Genomic DNA, 21,600 nt, shown 5'->3' on the forward strand with positions numbered 1-21,600 from the left:
ACATATAAAATGTTTACAGCTTTAAATAATAGAGACAAGATCGAAGATAGTATAGAAAATATTGATACTATGAAAAAATAGAAACAGGAAAATTAGTTGAAGAGAATGTATAGAATAAATAATAACTGCATTAGAATAGTGGGATTTTTTTTCTTTTTCATACTTTCAGTAAGGTGGCTTACAACAATGAGAGTATAACAACGGTTAATTAAAAATGAAAGCTAATTGAATGAAGATCATCTACTGGTCTGAGCACCTCTTCCTCTCTGACTTCCATTTCCCGACACAGTCCTTCAATCAAAAAGTAACAAAGGGAGGGAACAAGTGCTCCTGTATCAGAAAAAAGAGTTAGGGGGTTGAGTTGATTGCAAGCTTACTATGGGTCTGGCTGTCCCAAGCTCTGGTGATTTAGAGGTGATGAACCCACCAAGCACATCTAGACTATTGTATTAAGTATGAGAACATCTATATTACAAAGGATATTGACCAATTATATTGGCAAGGAGGAACTCTGACAAATGAATGCTGAAAACATTGATTCACTTGCTCCATCATTCTTGTACTTAAGTGGTCATCTATACCTATCCCAATCTCCACTGCCACTACATTGAATACCCTGTTATCACTATCTACTCTGCTTCAGAACCTTCAGTTATTCCTTATATTCTACAGCAGCCACTTTCTAATACCATCTTCAGCCAAATGAACTTTCGAGGCATTTTTATCTCTTCTGTCTTTGCTTATGCAATCCTGTCTATCTGGTGTGTCTGCCCTTTTCCTTGATTAGCTTTTACTCGTCTTACTTTATTCAGCTTATATGTCACCTGTTCTATAGCATTTACTACAAATTCTCCATAGAGTGATGTGCTTTCTCAAAGACTCTTTCAACATATTCATTTCATACCTGTTACATAAGTAATCACATTATATCATTAGGATTTACTTCCAATGTTTGTTTCCTTTGTACTCACACACTCAACTCATCTGAGAGAGGAGTCCTGCCTTATAAATTGTGGTATATCCCCACTTAATGATTTTTGACACAATAAATACAATAAATATTTGCTGAGTGAAAAAACAACCATTTATCAGTTACTATGTGAATGAGTGACTGAATCAATGAACTCAACAATCATTTTCCAGAATAGTAGAATAGGAACCTCTGAAAATCTGCTCCTCCATGAAAGCAATGAGGTCATTGGAAAAAACTGTCAACTGTCAAAGTAAACTTTTTAAAAAAAATAATAAACTTTTTCAAAGCTCTGTAAATGAACTAAAGGCTTGCAACAATCTGAGAGTTTATTTAAGAAATAGGACTGGATCTTTAAAGCAACAGTGAAATTTGTGGGGTTTTCATTTGCCAATTCCATCCACCTCTTCCTAGCTCTGCAGTTGTCTTGAAAAATAACATGTTTGCAGTTATGGTAGCTATGGAAACCAGCAGCTTAACAAGCCACCGGAAGAGGCATACTGGGTTTGGAATACTCCCCAAATATCCCATTACCAAGGAATTGTTACTATTTGACCTGACAGCTCACTGAAGAACTCCATTATCAGGGCTTGCTTTTATTGAACCTGATGCAGATTTCACTCTCTGAAAACAACCCTACCCAAAGAGTGTTTGTCAGATAAAACCAGTGGAAACTACTTAACATTACTGCTGCCTGAGGTAAAGTTACCAGTTGGGACTAACAAGAAACTGACCAAATTCTTAAGAGAAACCCTGTAGATTGAGATGTCCATAGCAGGCTTTGAAAAGTTCTGGCATATTCCTGAAGGTCTAAAAGGCCATGCACATACCAGATTATGGTGCCCAGAAATGACCTAAGAAGGCCTGATGGTCATAACTCTGGCTAGCTTGGAAGCTCTGTGCAAAAGCAGGAAGTGAAGGCTAAGGTGGAGTTGTACAGTGCTTGCCAGAGCTTTGAAAGCATGTCTCTCCCACTTCACACACAGAGCTCCTCTGCAAAGACTGGAAAACATATTGGTTCAAGGCATTTAAGGACATCTCTGTCCAATAACTAGCTGGCCACTAACCTTACTGATTAGAGACTTCAGTGGCCATACATGCTAAAGAATATAAACTATATAAATTTAGTCCATGAAATTCAGTAAACAAAGAAATAGTTTAACAACCACCACAACAAAGAGCAGTAACAATAGACCCTGGGGAGGGGACAAAAGTCGAATATCTAGAATTGGCCAATTGTATTATTTAAAATGTCCAGTTTCAACATAAAAAGAATATGCAAAGAAACAGGAAAGCATTTCCCATTTAGAAGAACAAAACAGTCAATTGAAACTGTTCCCAAGGATGCCATGTTGAACTTACTAAAGACTTTAAACTAGCTATTATAAATACATTTAAAAAACTGAAAGACACTATATCTAAAAAAATAAACAAAAATATGAGTACAGGGCACCTGGGTGGCTCAGTTGGTTGGTTAAGTGCCTTGATTTAGGCTCAAGTCATGATCTTGTGGTTCATGAGACTGAGCCCCATGTCAGCCTCTGTGCTGACAACACAGAGCCTGCTTGGATTCTCTCTCTCTTTCTCTCTCTGCCCCTTCCCTACTCACACTCTCTCTCTCTCAAAATAAATAAACATTTAAAAAATATATGGTAACAATGCTTCACCACATAGAGTATCAATAAAGAGAGAAATTATGAATAAGAACCAAATAGAAATTATTTAAGAGTACCTGAAATGTTTTCCAGGATAGGCTGTACACTTGGCTATAAAATAACAAATTACAATAAATTTAAAATAAATGAAATAATTCAAAACAGTTATATTCAAAAATATATAAAAATGATTCAAAATAATACAAAACAATTCAGTTTAACTGGAAACCAATAGAAAGATACTGAAAATCTTCAAATATTTGAAAATAAAGTAATATTCTTTTAAATAATACAAAGCCAAAGAAAAATCACAAGCAATATTAAGAATATTTTGAACTAAACGAAAACAAAATCAAAACATATCAAAATGTGTGGGATATATCTAATTTAGTGATTTAAGAGAAATATATAACCCAAAGAAGCCTATATTAGAAAATAAGGAAGGTCAGGTGCCTGGGTGCCTCAGTGGGTTAAGCATCGAACTTCGGGTCAGGTCATGATCTCACAGCATGTGAGTTTGAGCCCTGCTCAGGTCATGATCTTGCAATTCGTGGGTTCGAGCCCTGCACTGGGCTCTGTGCTAACAGCTCGGAGCCTAGAGCCTGCTTCGGATTCTGTGTCTCCCTCTCTCTCTGCCCCTCCCCCACTCACACGCTGTCTCTCTCTCTCTCAAAAATAAATAAAACATTAAAAAAATTTAAAAAAGGAAAAGAGGGTCTAAAATTAATAATCCGACTTCACAAAACCCCCCAAAACTTTAAAGAATGACAAAACAAAGCAAATAAAACTAAACAGTAAACAGAAGGATAGAAATAATACAGACCAGGGTGGAAACCAATAAAATAGGGAAATAAAAGCAATAAGGAAAAAATCAATGAAGCCAAACTTGGTTCCTTGTAAAGACCAATAAAATTGATGAGCTTTTATCTAGACTGAGAAAAACGAAAGAGAGGACACAAATTACCAAAATCAAGAATCAAAGAAGGGATACCACTACCAAAACAAAACAAAATTAAAAAGGGTTATAGGAAAGAATATGAAAAATTTGTGCCAGAGTGGTATATCCATACAATAGAATATTTATTTAACCACAAAAGAATGTGCTACAACATGGGGGAACCTGGAAAACATCCTGCGAAATGAAAGAAGCCAAACACTAAAGACCACATACTTCATAACTGTATTTATGTGAAATGTCCATAATAGGTAAACCCACAGAAAAAGAAAATGGATTAGTGGTTTCCAGGGGCTGAAGGGAGAAGAATGGGAAGTGATTACTGATGGATATAGGGTCTCTTTCTGGAGTGATGCAATGTTCTGAAATTAAAGCAAATATTTTTCTAAATTTTTATTTGATAGAGAGAGAGAGAGAGAGAGAGAGAGAGAGAGAGGGCATGTACATGGGAGAGGGGCAGAGAGAAAGGGAGAGAAAGGGAGAGAGAGAGAGAGAGAGAGAGAGAGAGAGAGTATGTACATGGGAGAGGGGCAGAGAGAAAGGGAGAGAGAGAGAGAGGGCATGTACATGGGAGAGGGGCAGAGAGAAAGGGGGGGAGAGAGAGAGAGAGAGAGAGAGAGAGAGAGAGAGAGAGAGAGAATCCCAAACAGGCTCCACCATGCTCAGTGCAGAGCCCAATGTGGGGGGTTGATCCCATGACCTTGGAATCATGACCTGAGCTGAAATCAAGAGTTGGATGCTCAACCTACTGAGCCACCCAGATGCACCTGAAATATTCTGAAATTAGATAATGATCAACCTACAACTATGTGAATATGCTAAACGCCCTGAATTGTACACTTTAAAAGAACCAACTTTATTGTATGTGAATTATTTGTTAATAAGGAAAAAATTTACATGGTTAGAACAGAAAACTAATGGAGAAAATGAAATTCCCATACCCACACCCCGCCAAAAAAAAACCCCTCCAGGGTTTTAATTTGCTTCTCTCCAGTTCATTTTCTTTTTTTTTTTTTAAATGTTTATTTTTATTTTTGAGACCGAGAGAGACAGAGCATGAATGGGGGAGGGTCAGAGAGAGAGGGAGACACAGAATCTGAAACAGGCTCCAGGCTCTGAGCCATCAGCCCAGAGCCCGACGCGGGGCTCGAACTCACGGACCGTGAGATCATGACCTGAGCCGAAGTCGGACGTTTAACCGACTGAGCCACCCAGGCGCCCCTCCAGTTCATTTTCTACAGAGTATTTCATATGGTTTAAACTGAGCTCAAGCCATGCTATTGCCCTCCTTAAAACTCTTTGAAGTTTTTCTAAGTGTGGTATGTGGCCAATTTGGGATTCTTAGGAACATAAGATTCCTAAAAAGATTTATTGCTAAAAATACAAATATTACTCTCTTTGTTAGAATAAAAATTCTCCTCTTTCAGTTCTTATACATGGTAAAATCTAAGAATTGCTGAGTTTGATTTCAATCTAAAAATCAGTAGTTTGTCTTATAGGGACTTGTATGACTTGGTTCTCCTTCCCATTCCAGCATTATCTCTAATTCCACCTCCAGCTCACCATGTTCTAGCCACATCATCTATCTTTCATTTTCTTGTATAGTTCATAGACAATTTATAAGCAAATGGGCATGGCTGTGTTCTAATTAAATTTTATTTATAAAAACAAGTGGTGGGTCATACTTTGCTGATGCCTGCTCTAATGAATAAAGATCTGATATTTCAAAAACAGGGGATAAAATATCTGATACTTTAAAAATGGTATAAAATTAATATCTGATACTTCAAAAACAGGGTATAAAATTAATAATTTTCTGAAAAGTGGCTGAAATCTCAGTCTTAAATATGTCATTAGTTTGAAATTTGCCTCCTTTAGAACATAAGCTTTGGAAGAGTAAAGATTGAGTTTATTTTGTTCAGTAGTATATTCCCAGCTCCTAGCATGGTGCTCAGTATATATTTGTTGAATTAATGAATGAGATAAAGAACACATACTATCAAAACTATTGTAGGAACTGGCTATAGAACTGTGAACAAGAGAAAACCAGGAAGTGTAATGGCAAAGGTTTTTTTTTGTCTGATTTGTTTATTGCTATTTTCCCAGTGGTCAGAATGGTACATGGTACATAATAGGTGCTCAGTCAACATTTGTTAAATAAATGCATAACTGATTGAGTAAATGAATAAAGGTGGATGCAACCCCTGCCCTCATGGAATTCTTTTTGGGTGGGAGATAGAGATAGGTCAACGGGTAATTACCATGTATGATCATCAGGTTTAAAAAGACAGAAAGCAAATAGAATATAGCTCAGAGTTGGTAGAGAGGAGTGTCAGGGAAGGCTTCCAGCATAATGGGCTTCTGAACTGAGGATGAAAGATTAGGAGCAATTATCCAGGTGAATAGGTGGGAAAATGACAGAAGGAAGAGGGAGGAAGAGAGGTTCAAGCAGAAAGGATAACGTGAAAAGCCTAGAGGCAAGTGAGGGAATGTATGGAGTGTGGCCAGAGCACAGAATGGTGAGAGATAATGCTTGAGAGGAAAACAGGATCTGGTAAACCTTTGTAAAAAGGCATTTGGCCTTCATTCTGCAGCCATGGGGAGCCTTTGGATTGGGAGAAACTAACATGATCAGATCTGTGTTAGAAAGATTACATGTCATAGGATGAAGTTTATGGGAAAAAGAAAGGATGAAGGGACAGAATGATAATTATTTTCTAATACTTAAAGGAAGTCTAATGGCATGTCCAGGAAGGGCATGGGTGGCCTTAGGAATGCATGAGCTCCCTGTATCTGGAGTTAAGTAAAGCAAAGGTGGATGAGCATCATTGGAACTGAAATTGGTTGAACTAGGGCATAAAAGTCTCTTCTGACAACTTAGGTTTCATAATTTATGACTTTTCTCCTTAAAGGATGAAATCAATTAAAAGGAAAACTAAAATAAGGGAAAAATTAACTTTATTTTGAGTACTATTTGGGACATTGGCATTTTCCTCAAGATAACAGAAAATTTTGTTAATTTAGTTATCTAGTAAGTGCTTACTAAGCACCTTCTTTGTCTGACTATTTTTGATGCTGAACATACAACGTGGACAAAGCAGTCTGCCTTCATGGAGACTATAAAGGGAGACATAGATCGGAATCAAATAAGGCTGGTTCCCAGATTTCTAATTTGAACAACTAGGGCTAATAAGTCCAATTACTGAGATGGGAAAATTGGAAATGGAGCAGATTTTGGGAGAAGATCAATAATGTCTGCAAAATCTAAGGTTGGTAATCATTGTTTTGATCCATTCTAAAGGAGCTCATCTGCTCTTAAAACATGAAGGGCAATAACCCAGAAAATATTCCTCTTATACCAATGGAATGATATTAGGGAATATTTGTGACTTCAGCATTCTATTTGGTGAAAGTCTTATTTAGAGAGACTGTATGGTATTATCAAATGCATTTCTGAAGGATTTTGTATTTTAGAAACCCTACAACTCTCATACCATGATTGCCCCTACCTGCATGCTTTGAGTTAAGAAAGGGTGATAAATAATATCAATGTGTAGCATTTGATGGGAGTCTTGAAGTTTGCGTAAAATGGAGGTGTGATATGGGGAGATCACCCCAGACCATGGAGTAGATACCTTGATACAGAAGACTAAACAAGCCCTTGTTGAATGTTTCTGTGAAGTTTAATAAAGTTAAGTGAGAGATGCCTTCATCCTAGTTGGGCAATTGCTGAATAGTCTGGAGATTTTAAACCATGTCCAGTTGCCCATGCATAGCTGTGAACACAGATCGAACATGGCTGCTGACTCAGGATAGGGGGCAGGTTTGCTTGCTCAAAGCTCTTTAGCAAATTCTATTGCCCATTGTAAAATCTGCTTCTCTTAATTTCATAGAAATATATTTTAATATTACATTTTTAAAGCTATTTAGAGTTTTGTATCATCTTCCATTTGTTTGAAGGAAAGAAAGTATCAGCCCATAATGTAAATGAAACTTACTGGTTCTTAGTTGGGGTGGGGCTCAAACACAATTTACATTGCAGGGAGAATGGATTTAGTATTTGAGATAGTCAAATATATAGACTACATATGCATTACTATGTTTCTTTTCTGATTAGCAGACACTAATCAACCATGTTCTAATCCATTAAGTTTATTCATGAAAGAATAAAAATGCTGAGTCCATGGACCAGGTTATAAACAATGCTGGCTTAGTGATCATGGGATCACAAGTTCTTCCATAGTGAACTAGCTCCCACTAAAGCATCCAGGGATTAGGAATTCTAAGAAGAATTTTCTGATTTTGAATAACAAGGAAGCTTGAGCTTTGAAAATAATATTGGGCAATCCACTCCTAAAATGTATACACACTTGGTACTAACATTGTGCCTGATTCCTGGTTAGCCTTCAAGAAAAATATATTGAGTTAATGGTTGAATGAATGAATATGCCTCCATGGACTTACACTGACATTCTATCATCTATTTAAGAGTAATAAAGCAAAATGATAGCTTACTCCACTGAAATTGATTTTATAGTTTATCAAAAACCTAATGTGAATGTTTTTATTTTGATTTTAAAGTTAGCTTTAAAGCTAAGGTTGCCTTAGGTCATACCTGCCTTCTAATATAGAGAAGAGTATCCAATGATCTTTTTCTCTGCTGAAAATATTAGGGATTTCACTTATTACTTAATCCATGTCTGTGGAAATCCAAGCAAATCCAGTCTCTGTGATTCAGTTATAGCACATGTGCAAAATTTAAAGCAAAAGAATGTAGCATTTCTAGTATGGGCATGAGAACGAACTAAGAATAATTATAAAGCAAAAGTAAGTGAAGGAAAACAAACAAGCAAAAAATCAAGCTGATATACAAGAAAATGCGAATTGACAATCACCACCTTAGAGAAAACCTTGACTGACAACTGCCTCTTGGGGACTCCCCTTGTTTTAAACTTCTCTACCTAGAAAAAATTGGATGGAGAGTGGCTTGAAATCCATGACACTTAGATACTTTTCACAATGGCAAAAGCAAAGTAACATTGATCAACATAATCTGAAAACAGGTGACCTTTTCTTCATCTTCACGTCACCCTGAATTAGTACTTTCTGTTCTCTTACTTCCCGTCCTTCTGGCCCTTTGCTCACTGTCTCTTTCAAACGTTCTCATTGTCCCTATTGCTGATACTTTTCCTTTGTTACTTGAGTCATTTTCTCCTCTCTCCATTTGCCTTGAAAATAAAAAATGGATGCACAAAACTTTATGAAGTGTGCTTTGTGTTCTTGGTGAAAAATATTTATTTTACTTACTTGTGGCTACATATGATCTAGGTTACTTCTTTTATTTGATGTTTATTTTTGAGAGAGAGCAAGCAGGGGACAGGCAGAGAGAGATGGAGACAGAATGCGAAGCAGGCTCCTCGCTGTCAGGCCAAGGCCCAACACTGGGTTTTTAGGAGTTTTTATGAGTTTTTAACTGAAGACTGCACTAGAGATTTAAACCTCACCTTAATCCTTAATGAATGCTAGTATCTCTAGACTCTAGCCTGAATACTAGGGTCTTGATACAAGAGCATTGTCATTGCCTGAGAGCTTATCAGGAAATCGGAACTTTGGTTGTACACTGAACTACTAATCTGCATTTTAACAAGATTCCCAGGTAATTACTAGGCACATTACAAGGTGAGAAGCATTGCTGTAGAGTGTATGTGTCCCTCATGCTGTTTTTCCTGCTCCAGGCTCCTGCTTTGCTCCCACAGCCATGCTGCTTATAGCTTGGATTGCCCGTAAGACTGAGGAGCATATTGTTATAAATGGCATGCTTTCCAAGTTAATTCAGATACTTCTGTCGATAAAGTTTGAAGAGAACCTATGGTTGTGAAGTTATCTTTTCCTAAAGGAAATGTGGACTAGCAAATGTTGAAGAAACCAATAGAAAGGGAGAACAGGCAGATGCAGAAATAGAGCTCATCTGAGTGTGGTTTGAGACAAGTGTGGAGACAAATCCCCAAGTGCAGAGAGGGCTTGCCTTCTTAATGAGCTACCAAGTGATGGATGCCTCTCCAGAGGATCCTTTGCTTCCAAGAGGGAAAAAGTATAATTGAACTTATAGATTGTTCTTTCTACTTTACAGAAATGTGTGTGTGTGTGTGTGTGTGTGTGTGTGTGTGTGTGTGTGTGTGTGAGCTCTGAAGGATAGAAGCTCTGTTAAAAGTTCCTACTGAGCTGGGCTAGACTCTGAGTGAGTGGGGTTATAGATTTTTGACTCGCACCTTCTTATTAATATTCATTAGATTTGGATATTCTCAAATCAATGTGGTTTGTTTTTAAGTTACAGAAGCTTTTACCTGTCCTTTCACATTGTTTAAGATTTTTTTAGTCTTCTCTTCCTCTCCAGGCTTTTCCTTTTCTTTGTACTAAATTGTCATAATGGGTTATCTGAAGAACTTTCATATGCATTAGACATTATGCATGGTGACTACTGAATAAAATGCAAACCTCGTGTAAAATAGAAGTTTGGAACTTACTTGACAGGTAAGTGAGTGCCAGGGGCTGGAGAAGGGGGCTGACTACAAAAGGGCAAGAGAATTTGGGAGGTGATGGAACTGCTCCATATCTGGCTGGTGGTGGTGGTTATCCAAATGTATCATTTGTCAAAACTCATAGAACTGTACACTTAAAAGGGGTGAATATCAAAGTGTGTAAATTATGACTCCAAGAAAGTGGTGGGTGGGGTGTTTTAATCTGAAAACAAATGAAAATAATTACACGGACTTCATTGGAGTGGGGCTAGGGGTGGGACTTGGGGTGCATGTTCTTACCTTCAGAGGCAGCATGCTGCACTGGTTACAGACACAGCCTTTACAGCCAGAGGGCCTGAGCTCACTCTGTAAGTTACACAATTGTCTGTGGCCTCAGTTTCTTAATCTGTCACTTGAGATAACAGTAACACTACCTCAGTGGGGTTACTGTTAGGACTTAAGAAGCCAGAGGGATGGGCACTGAAAATTTAAGGCTTTGCAATGGGAGAGAGTCTGGTGTTTTCTTTTCCCTCACCTCATGCTTGGTGAGGTCATCCTTGTCTCTACTGAAAAATAGTCTTCATCACAAAAGCCCCACAAGTAACACTGCCCAGCCTGCTGTATCAGGCAGCCACTGCTGAGTAAACGCTCTGGAATAAACCTCAGAGAGAGAATAAATCACCTTTCACGCCATCCTCCCCCCAGGTGAGGACTGAGGTCATTGCAAGAGGCATAACAAATAGTCGACATAATGTACCAAACTAATAGATTCTATAAGGAAAACTAAATGGAAAATTTTTCTTGAGTGCTGGGCACCTCTGGCTGAAGAGACAGTGGAGCCAGTGTTATTATAGATGTAGTTGAATCAATAATACTTTTTCATTCATTTCTTTTTCATTTCACAAAAATGCCTATTTTAACCAGCAAAGAAGTAAGGAGATATTATCAAGGGCAATTTTTCATGCTCACATGGATTATATTCTGGGACACATCGTTCTTCTAAATAGTCCCATTTTTTTTTTCCTCTCAGAAATGTATTCAGTTCTCTTCCAGCAGTGTGAATTTATCTGGAAAGCTTTGACAATCAATTAAGTAAATGAGAAAATAGAATGCTTGTAATTATGATAATCAAGCTATATGAAACCCACCCTCTTAGGTCTAATACCCACACATCTTTAAGCAATATATTAATTAAGCTTTGGATAATTGTTACAATTAGAATCAAGTTTTTATAATTTTTAAAAATCACCCAGAGATAAAAAGGAAATATTTAAAAAATATATGCAGCTGTCGGTTTTTAATGCAATTCATCCTCATGACTACATTGTCATTTCCCGGGCTGCATAGAAACAATTCCAGTATGCTTTATCGATGTGACTTTTCATTTACAATTGGAGGAAATGTGCATGTAACACCTTGGTCAGATGTCTCCCTGTTTCTGTAAGTCAGAGGTTGGCAAACTCTTCCTGTAAAGGACCAAGTATTTTAAGCTTGCCGGATAAGAGGCAAAATCGAAGATATCTGTAAACTTGCTTAAGAAACAGATCTGGGGCGCCTGGGTGGCTCGGTCGGTTAAGCATCCGACTTCGGCTCAGGTCATGATCTCGTGGTCCGTGAGTTCGAGACCCGCATCGGGCTCTGTGCTGATAGCTCAGAGCCTGGAGCCTGTTTCAGATTCTGTGTCTCCCTCTCACTGACCCTCCCCCGTTCATGCTCTGTCTCTCTCTGTCTCAAAAATAAAATTAGAAAAACGTTAAAAAAAAAAAAAACAGATCGCCACAGTTTCTGTACTAATGAAATTAAAATATAATAAAATAATAATTAAGTACATTTTTGGCAACACACATCTAATGAAAAGAGTAGAATTCTTACCCTTGGGAAACCATGTTGCTTAGTTTGGGGTGCAATGTGAGTATCTCCCCTCATCGAGTCTTTGCCAATATTCATCCTGAAACCACTCTCAGAGCGTTGGCAGCAGTCTGGCTGTGGTTCACACAGGGTAGTCGGCCAGCCCCTGAGCAGCGTTCTCAACGTTAATGGGCCTGAGAATGGCCTAACCGGCTTGTTAATATAGATTGCCGAGTCACACCCCGAGGTTTCTGGTAAGTTCCAAGAATTTGCATTTCTAACAAAGTCCACTTGGTACTGATGCTCCTGGTTAAGACCAGGCTTTTACAATATTGCTCTTGATGTTGCTCCTTTAAAAAAAGTCACGCCGAATACAAATCTATATGTTTTATGTTTTCATTGTTTATGCCGCCTGTATTTTAGCTCACCTGATGGACTTAACTTTTTGAACTCTTGAGGTGCAGTGGCAGTAAATCCAGTTAAATTTCCATTAGAAAGTAAAGACCTATTTAAGTGAATTCAGGATTGATAATAAGAGGAACTTTTGTCTCTTAAATAGCTATTAGTCTCTTGTTTCCAAAGTCAGGCATCAGCAATCAGCATCTACTTGTCTGCCGTTAAGAATGCCTGAATAGCATTTTTCCAGTACGAGCAAACTTTTAAAATAGTATGCAATATTCCAAAAGATATATGTGGGTGACACATAAGAATGACAGTTTTATCTTGATTTAATAGGTCCTAATTCACCAAGCATGTTATCAATATACTGCTCTCTGAATTATAATTTGTTGACATGTTCAACCTGTCAGAATTTAAAAGAGACTTTCCTGAGGCCTCCAAGGGTCAAGGGAGATCCCAGTTTTCTAAATCCTCGGGCAGCCCATAATCTCCGGACCAAACCATCTCTAAGTTGGCTGCATTAGGCTCTTGGGATGAGCTCTGAATGATTTGAACTATTACCTATATTGAGGTCGCGGAGAAGGTTAATGATAAACAACAGGGCATCAGCTAATTTTAATGATCGCATCTCGCCAAAGAGGTTTTTTCCAGAAAAGAAGCACAGTGGAAAATATGTTCTCCTTCTGTTTATTTGTCCCAATGGTTTAAAAAAATCAGCTTTACGGAACCATAATCTTCCTCATGACAGATGGGCTTATACATTGGCATCGTGCTTTCAATCCACAGTTTACATTTCAAGAGGAAGGTGAAGAAACTGAATGTAAAGACATCTATTTTTCAGTGTTATAACATTGATACAAAAAATAGTATTCTGATTAGCAGCTTGATTGGCAACCCATGTAACCCTAAATAGTACTACAAACCTGGAGAGTGCACTTTTACAGACAAGTACGTTTGGCGAAATAGTATGTACAATTTTGACAAATAAATACATAAATAAACAATCATTCATATATAACGATATACCTAAATGTCAATTATCATCAACAAGCGTTTCTAGTAAATTACTTCTTTCATTCACAAGTTACTTTGTTGCTTATAAAAACTATCCTCACCTTTACAGAAGAAATGACAGAATCAATTCCCCCACTAAACCCACATATTAGGAAAGGTAGAAAATGAATCCCAGAAGCTTTATGTAAATGTTCCATTGTCTTTTGATAGAAGAGGTTTGACTGAAAAACTCCTTCCTCAGCTTCTCTGTAAAGAGTTTGTTTCCCCCATATCATCACACAAAGGGGTTTTGTTCTTCTGATTTTAATCCAAATCGAAAACGATGTTCATTTTTTTGATTCCGGTTATTTAAAAATACAATATTATATATCGAAACTGGCATTTGGTTCAATAGAAGAAGACCCAAAGCCACGCAAACTAACCAGCAAAGATAAAACTTTTTTTTCCAAAAATAAACTTAAAAAGGAAAATTTAAGAATACAGACATTAATTATTGATACCTTTTGTTATCCAATGCATAATGAAAACAACAGGTAGGGGGACAGTCAGAAGGTTTTTATAAAAATTCTCTGAACGACTCCTGGTACAACATTGAAACATTATTTTATGTAAGAGAAATGATAATACATTAAAAAATGGCTTAAATAATTGAAACCATAACTTGGCCGGCACCATAAAATTAAGAAAAGTAGAAAATTAGAGCTTTTTCATGATCACTTGACTTAAACTTTTTTTTTTTTTTTTTGAACATTCAAAAAATGAAGGGCAATCATGCTTTCAGCTATTGAAACACTGGACAAATGGCTTTGCCTCACCGAGCTCCATGCAGAAGAAAATGTACATAACAAGCAGATTCTAGCTATACATACAGGGGAGAAGGGAAAAAATGCCTTTAAAATATATACATATGGTCTTTGATGAATATTTACATGTTTGTCACATGGGCACTACCTAGCATAAAAAAGTTAGGAAATAGTTCTTTAAGACATATGATTCTCTGATTTTTGCTCCTTTTAAAGATTAGGGCTCTATTTATAGTGGATACACACACACACACACACACACACACACACAGAAAACAATTCATAGATGTACATATACGATGTTCGTAATGTGCAATTCCTTGACGCGAAGGTGGCTTGACTGAGCATAAGGTAAATGCAAAATGGTAGTATAAGACAGAGGCTTGATTCAGCTATGTGACTGAAACGCAAACCAAGCACAAAGTCATGAGACTTTTCCAATGACTGGAACTCACAGCAGTTGAGGGGTGGGGGTTAGAGAGGGGCTCACCTTGTGCTGATCCATCTCTCCCCAGTCTACCTAATGCTGTTTTCCAATCAAACTCGGCAGTCCAGCTGTTTGATGAAGATGTTCTGAAGGACAGGAAGGCCTGTCTCATATTGCATTCTTTGGGGCTGGGGATAAAAGATCCAGTGTTTTCAAGAAATAGGCCATGACTTCCATTTGTTCATTGTGTTTACTTGTTTGCTATCAACTTCTAGGGGGGGCTTCCAAAGGTCAGGTTAAAAGAAAAGTTATATTCTTTCAGTTGCAGGGCTTTCTTTGAATGAAAACAAACAAACAAAAAGAAGTTTTCTAATGAATAGATGATGTGCAATGTGGGGGTTTGCTGAGTGCCTGTTCTTCTGATAGAGGGGGGCTAGCTTTACTGGTCACTCTTCAAAGTTCTTATTGAGAATTCAGATCACTGTTTCCTGAGATCCAAGTTGATGGGATATAATACATTTTGCAAAGCATGTGATTCATTTATTGTAATACACTTCCAGCCAGAGGCTCCTCCCTGAAGAAACACAGCTGCCTTCACCTGCAGCACCCTGGGAAATCAAGGCAATGCACTGAAGTAAAAACTTGTTCATCGAAACCAGAAGAAATGGTAGAGAAATTGAAGCTTCTCCAAACACCTAAGATATCCAGGGAAAAGTCAAAAATCTTAGAAGAACCAGATGCACAAACAGTTCATATTCGATTTTTCTTTTGGCAGATTTTACATTTAAGCTGATGTTACTACTACTGATTACAATGACCATCATTGTAATGAATTATTTTTAGCATTTGGCATAACGCATGACACATTGCATTAGCACCTTGTAAACTAAGGATCTCAAGATTCTTAGCAAATGCAATTTGCTCTCACAGCACCTGTGAGGTAGGTGTTTTTTCCATCCATTTTATACATGAGCATACTGAAGCACAGCAAGGTTAAGACGCCTGCTCACATGACCCAACAAAGATGATGGTATCAACAGGAACTGATTCCAAGCTTCTCCACCCCTCCTTCCCGTGAACCTCAATCACAGAGCTTGGAGCTCCCAGAATGCCTCCCAACAGCATTGCTGCTGGAGGTGCTTGGATGTTTCAGATGTTAGAGTATTCCATCTATCACCTACAGAGCTAAATCATCCAATAACATTGGTACCCATTAAAAGATTCTCTCACATGCTTTGCAAATGTGTGGGCGTGGCATCTATACTATTGCTAAGTTTGCTTATGTTAATTTTAATGCATACATAAATTTGTATTTTCTCCATGTAATTTATTGTTTTTCTGCCCTCCTTCCAACTTATTTCTACACATGTGCCTGCCTCTGTCAGAAATTGTAAAATGCACTTAGCAACACTGTATGGAGGCAGGCAGGTAAGATTACATTTGGCAAAATCTCCTTGGAGGCACCAGGTAATGTTTGTTCTGAAAGGGCAAAAAAAAAAAAAAAAAAAAAAAAAAAAAGCTCTTGTTTATTTTGTTAAGTAGCATTTTATATACATTCCACCCAATGACCAGGTTTAATCCTTGGATGAGCAGGCAGAGTTGTCTTCCAAACATACAGGATATTTGATTTTCAAGTTTAGATTTCCATTTATTTAACTGCAGCCTTCCTGCCAGGCCTAAGTTCATTTCTTGCTGGAACGGCAAACACTGTACATGTCCCATGGCAATATATGTAAAAATTCAATATAACAGCACACACAATGTTAATAATCACATCGAGCGTGTCTTCCTGACTGTGTATTATTTCTGAATTATTTCTGAAAAAGCGCTATTTACTTATTCATTTTTGCAGAGCTGATATGAAGACATTACAGTGAGTTTCAGTTTCCCAGAACCAGATTTTTATCTCAGATGCACAGTATGTAAATCCTAGCAGTTTTCAGGAAGTTGCTTTTTCAGATAAATGCAATGCCTTAGGACCTGAGAATGAAATCTGGCCCTTCAAACTCGTGTATTGTTTCTATGACCAGAGCCTGACATTTGTAAATTGGTAATCGAAGAAAGAAAGTAGGAGTGGGAAGAAAACCCTTTTAACAAAACCCCTTCGCCAGTTCATTTCCCTTGGTGACACCTGTTAAATACCAACACCCTAGGCCCCATTTCTTAAAAAAGAAAAGAAATGTATTTACATTGGTAAAAATCCTAACATCTGAGATGTTTCTTGCTTGACATGTCATTCCAGATTCTGTGCATTTCTTCCGGAGAGATCTGATGCACGGTGATAACTCGGCGATACCTACACAAACTATAGGCCATTTTCCAGTGATTGAAGCCACTGTTCTGGAAAGGATGTATGCCCAGTTTTCGAAGACACAGTCCCACATATACATCTTCAAGGTGAAGCAGCCTTGTGTGGAGTGAAGTCTTATAAATGAGTTCAGCCACATCAGCTGAAAAGATATAGCCAGTCCCCGAACAGAACGGTGGGTAGTTACTGTCAGGGTACAAATCCCTGGGCATATACCACTTACTGCGGACGTCCCGGATTGGTCCTCCATTGATGACATAGCCAGTAAAATACCTTCTCCTTGGCTTCGTGGAGGGTTTTAGTAGTTTATAAATAAGGTTGTCCATGTTTACAAAAATGTCACTGTCTGTTTTCATGACATACTTGGCTTTTGAACAAAAAGTGGCCACCCATCTCATTCCCATTAATGTCTTAAGGGTAAGGTTATGGTAGGAGTCAATAAAGTCCTCCACAATAATGTCGTGGAAGATTTGGCTCTCTTGCTCCACCATCTGATTCAGAACAGGATCAGCATTCTTGCCCAGGAGGAAGAGAGTGGCTATCTTGATCCCTTTGAAGTTGTTCTCATCCCCCCACGTCTCTCGGATTGCCTGGCGGGCATCGAATTCTTTGTGGGTGGTGCTGATGAGGATAACAAGGAAAGGAATGTTCTTTTCACATTTGTTGGGTTCATTTATAAGAAATTCAAAAGAATGTGGGTTTATAGGTCGAGTTCTTATGTTGCCAAAGGTGAAGTTTTTCCTGGCGACTGTTAGGTGGCTGAATGGCTTGGAGCCAGTGTAGGAAGAAGTGGGACGAGTTATACTCAGATACCAGAGGGCACTGGCCCAGCACACGACTGTCAAAACATATAGGCAGGACACCTTTGAAGCCATTGTCTTGAGAGCACGTCTATTCCAAATATTGAAGAATATGCCTTCTTGGCATTAGTTTCTTTTCATCTTGCAAAGGCAGCATATTACTAATAAATCTTAAAGTTCGATAGAGAAGCGTGAGTGCGGGATTGTCCATGGGTCTTTGTGACAGTCTGGCATCTCTGCATTCCCTCTACTTTCTTCCAAACTTGTTGGAAGGTTCCATCCCTCCCAAGTCTTCCTCTTAACTCTGCAAAATCAATAAAACACAGTTTTCATTAAGGTTTATTCAGTTACTTTACATCCCCACATAAACAGAATAAAGGTGTTAGAATTACCCATGGTGACTAAAATAAAAAACATAATCATTCATTTCCACCACTACTGAAAACTCCCCAACACAACCAGCCTCCTTTTTCTCCCCTTGATAGAAATTATTTATGTATATTTATACCCAATTAATAAATATTAGATTATAAACTCTAGAAGAATATGAAGTAAACTGAACATTAGTAATTAAAACGAGTTTTCCCTCGTCACAAGAGGACTTCTTTGCTGTTAAATACCTTTGTACACTAAAGGCTTCTTTCAAGCAGGAGAGTCTCACATAGGGCCTTGTATCTCTTTTCCATGTTTCCAAGTCTGAGCTTTCATTCACTTAATTCTGATGAAATAATCAGTTCTCAACATCTCTTTGCTTTCTGTAGCCCTGTGTTTGAAAATGTGCCCATCACCACTGGAAAATCTCTGCTAAAATGGTCTCTCTAGGCTCTGACTCACAAGTAATTCTTTACTTTTCCTCACTTTTCCCTAACTTTGGCTTTCACAAATGATAGTCCCTTATTATCAGTTTTCTAGGAGGCATCCTATGAAGAAGAGCCTTTTCTTCAGGCATGGACACCATCACCCAAGTGTCCTTTCAGACAGCTGGCAGCATGCATTTTGTAGTTGATCTAAATGGTATCACTTTTTGTGGTTTTCAACAATTCACCCTGATGTTCCCTTGATGAAATTACGTTGGCCCCTTTCAATTCTTTTTCTGTGGTTACACTTGTCAGTAAACATAGCAGGAGTATAATGAGAGACACAATTGAGCTTAGGGCCACAAATCCAATGAAGATGGACACAACACTTTAATTGGTGTTCAAATTAAAAAGTTGTCCTTCAGAATGCTACTCCTTTCTAGAACCTGAGTTGCTATCACACCAGTAAAACAATATATGCCAGGCTACAAAGTCTATTCATGTTAATAAAAACTGTCTCTTCCTTCCCAGTTAGAGCAAAACATGGTAGCCCTGGAAGACGGAGATAGCAGATAATGGATATCAATTTCAACAAAGTCTGCTTTGAAGAAAACTATGCACTTAAACATACAGACTGTGTTGAAAGGACTCAACTGTGATTATAGCTGGAAAATCATGCTTCCATGCACAATATTCATAATGCAATGAAAAGAGGTGATGGGCAATAGCAGAGATAATACACATCATCTTGCCAAAGCCAAGGGCTGACTGTGAATATATGATCCATATGAGACCAGCAATAACTCAGTGTGGTTACCATTCTAACTAAATGAATATTAGAATGGCGTCAAGCAGCATGACTCCAGGCATAATCACACCTTCATCCAACCCGTAATAAGTACTCTCTAAATATAAGCTCCAGTATTCTTGGCTCCTGAAGGAAATGTCCACTCTAAGGTGCACCAGAGCTGATAAAAGGGATGTGATGTGCAGCAAGCTTTGATACTTTAAACAGTAAGCAAAAAGAAGGAAGAGAAACCAGCAGTAGAGTATAGAGAAGGGTTTCTCAACTTGGAATATACAGACATGGACTCCATTTGAATGCCAAAGGGATATGAGTGAGTCTCAAGATGGTAATCACAACCAAACTTTCTCCCTCATTATTCCAGGGCTTAGTATCCGATTCTTACAAGCCTACCGTGATCATCATACAGCCCTTGTCACTTTCCATACTTTCCTACTAAAGTGTGAGTCACCTATCACTAAGCTGGTATACCAAATATAGTCACTGGAAGAAGTTCCTCTCAAGTTCTTTTCTCGAGCCACTAATCACATGGGTGCATGTAAAGCATTGGGAAAACAGAAATAGAACCCATACTCCTCCTCAAGGAACTCATATTCCAGGAGGAAAGACTTCGTGTAAATGATTAAAACAGAGGGATAAAGGGGCACCTGGGTGGCTCAGTCTGTTGAGTATCTGACTCTTGATTTTGGCTCAGATCATGATCCCACGGTCATGGGATTGAGCCCTGCATCTGGCTCTGGGCTAAGGCTGTTTACGATTCTCTCTCTCTCAAAATAAATAAATAAACTTAAATAAACTTAAATAATAAAACAAAACAAAACAAAACAAAATAAAATAAAATACATGTAGTACACCAGGCATCAGGCTACGTGCTGTGCACTCCAAGGCCTGTATTGTATGGAGCTTAATTCCTTATGATGTTACAAGAGAGTTATTGCCTCCATTTTACAGTTGAGAGAATGGAAACTCAGAGATATTAAGTAGCTTACTCAAGATCACACAGCTAGTGAATGAATAATTGAGTAGTCATCTTGAGCTTCGAAAGGCCTGTTAGGACAACAGGCAAAATCTTGCACAGGAAAATGCAGGGTGGCAGGGAGCATCTCATGCTGCTATTCTTCCAGCAATCCGCACATTTATTTTCTTAGATGTATGTCCGCAGCTGGAATTTTTGCCTAGTTCATTCTGGTTTGCTACACACTGCATGACACCGATTCTATGAAGATTCTCGATCACCAAAAACTGATGTCTTGCAAAGAGTACATTAAGGCTGGGGGCAGGGAGAGAGAGTGGCTACTGTGGAAGAGGCTCAGACACACTTTGCTTTCCCCTTTCTCTGATGTCCTCAAACACACACATGTGCTCATACTCACACACTGCAAGAATTGCTCTTACTACTGACTTTTTTTCAGACATGAGAACAAAAGTAAGCACAGCATTAGTTACATCTTGGTCACCAGTAAATGTCAATTATCACCAATAAAAACGGGATTGGAAATGGGCAAAAGAACCAGCCTAGGATCTGAAGAGCAGCCAAGGATAACGTGCACCTACAGCGAGGGGTGTTAAAAAACATCCTTTTTGCTTACAAGAAAACACACGTCTCCGGTGGCCAAACGAACACAAAAATATACCTCTGGAACAGATAGCAATATAAGGAAAGGTAAGAGAGAGTAGTAGCATGCTGCCTTTAACTCTAAAGCATGATTTTATGCATGTTGATTGAAGTAGTTAGTGATGGGCCAGATGTCCACGTTTTACTCCTTGAGCAATCCTAACTTGCTGTGAGGCTTTCTGGGCCTCGGTAGCCTTAAGCTAAAATAAGGACAAAAATAAAATGTACATTATTTCCAAACACATTATACGTGTTAACGATCATCACCAATCCTTTGAGTTTCTGAGGGAAATGTTGTTACACAGGGAGATAGTATTATGATACAAAGAACAGGTTCTAGTGGTGAGGAGAGGATTATGTCAGCTTATCAGTTCATGATTTGGGGTCCAGGACACACACGTCAATCGATTCTTCTCAACACAGGATTGCGATCAGTTTTTTGGTTTAGCAAATGCACTGTACAGATTTTTCACTAGAGAATTCTGTTTTCTTCCTGGAAAACATGAAGGCAAAAGTCCACTAAAAAGCAAAGAAAACGTCAGCTGAGAAGTTCTAGAGAAAGGAGCTGAATGTCACAAAGAGGAATCCTCTGGGGGGTTCTTTTAGTTTCATGAGATTTAAAAAAGTCCTGTTTAATAGACGCGTTAATGTATTAAAATACAAAGTTGCATATAGAACATTTGTCA

The 21,600-nt window shown here is 38.2% G+C and overlaps 1 protein-coding gene across 1 annotated transcript; it reads right to left on the reverse strand.

Moving 5' to 3' along the window:
- Nucleotides 1–13,016: 13,016 nt before the first annotated feature.
- Nucleotides 13,017–17,995, reverse strand: B3GALT1 (beta-1,3-galactosyltransferase 1). The gene is made up of 2 exons (XM_019458451.2): nucleotides 16,779–17,995; nucleotides 13,017–16,068 (listed from the first exon to the last, which is right to left on the reverse strand). Exon 1 carries the CDS (start codon nucleotides 17,770–17,772, stop codon nucleotides 16,792–16,794), a length of 981 nt encoding a protein of 326 aa, XP_019313996.1. The 5' UTR covers nucleotides 17,773–17,995; the 3' UTR covers nucleotides 13,017–16,068; nucleotides 16,779–16,791.
- Between the last annotated feature and the right edge of the window lie 3,605 nt (nucleotides 17,996–21,600).

This window comes from Panthera pardus, unplaced genomic scaffold (genome assembly GCF_024362965.1).
Source record: "Panthera pardus isolate Hobbes unplaced genomic scaffold, ASM2436296v1 HiC_scaffold_10, whole genome shotgun sequence".
Lineage (NCBI taxonomy): Eukaryota > Metazoa > Chordata > Mammalia > Carnivora > Felidae > Panthera > Panthera pardus.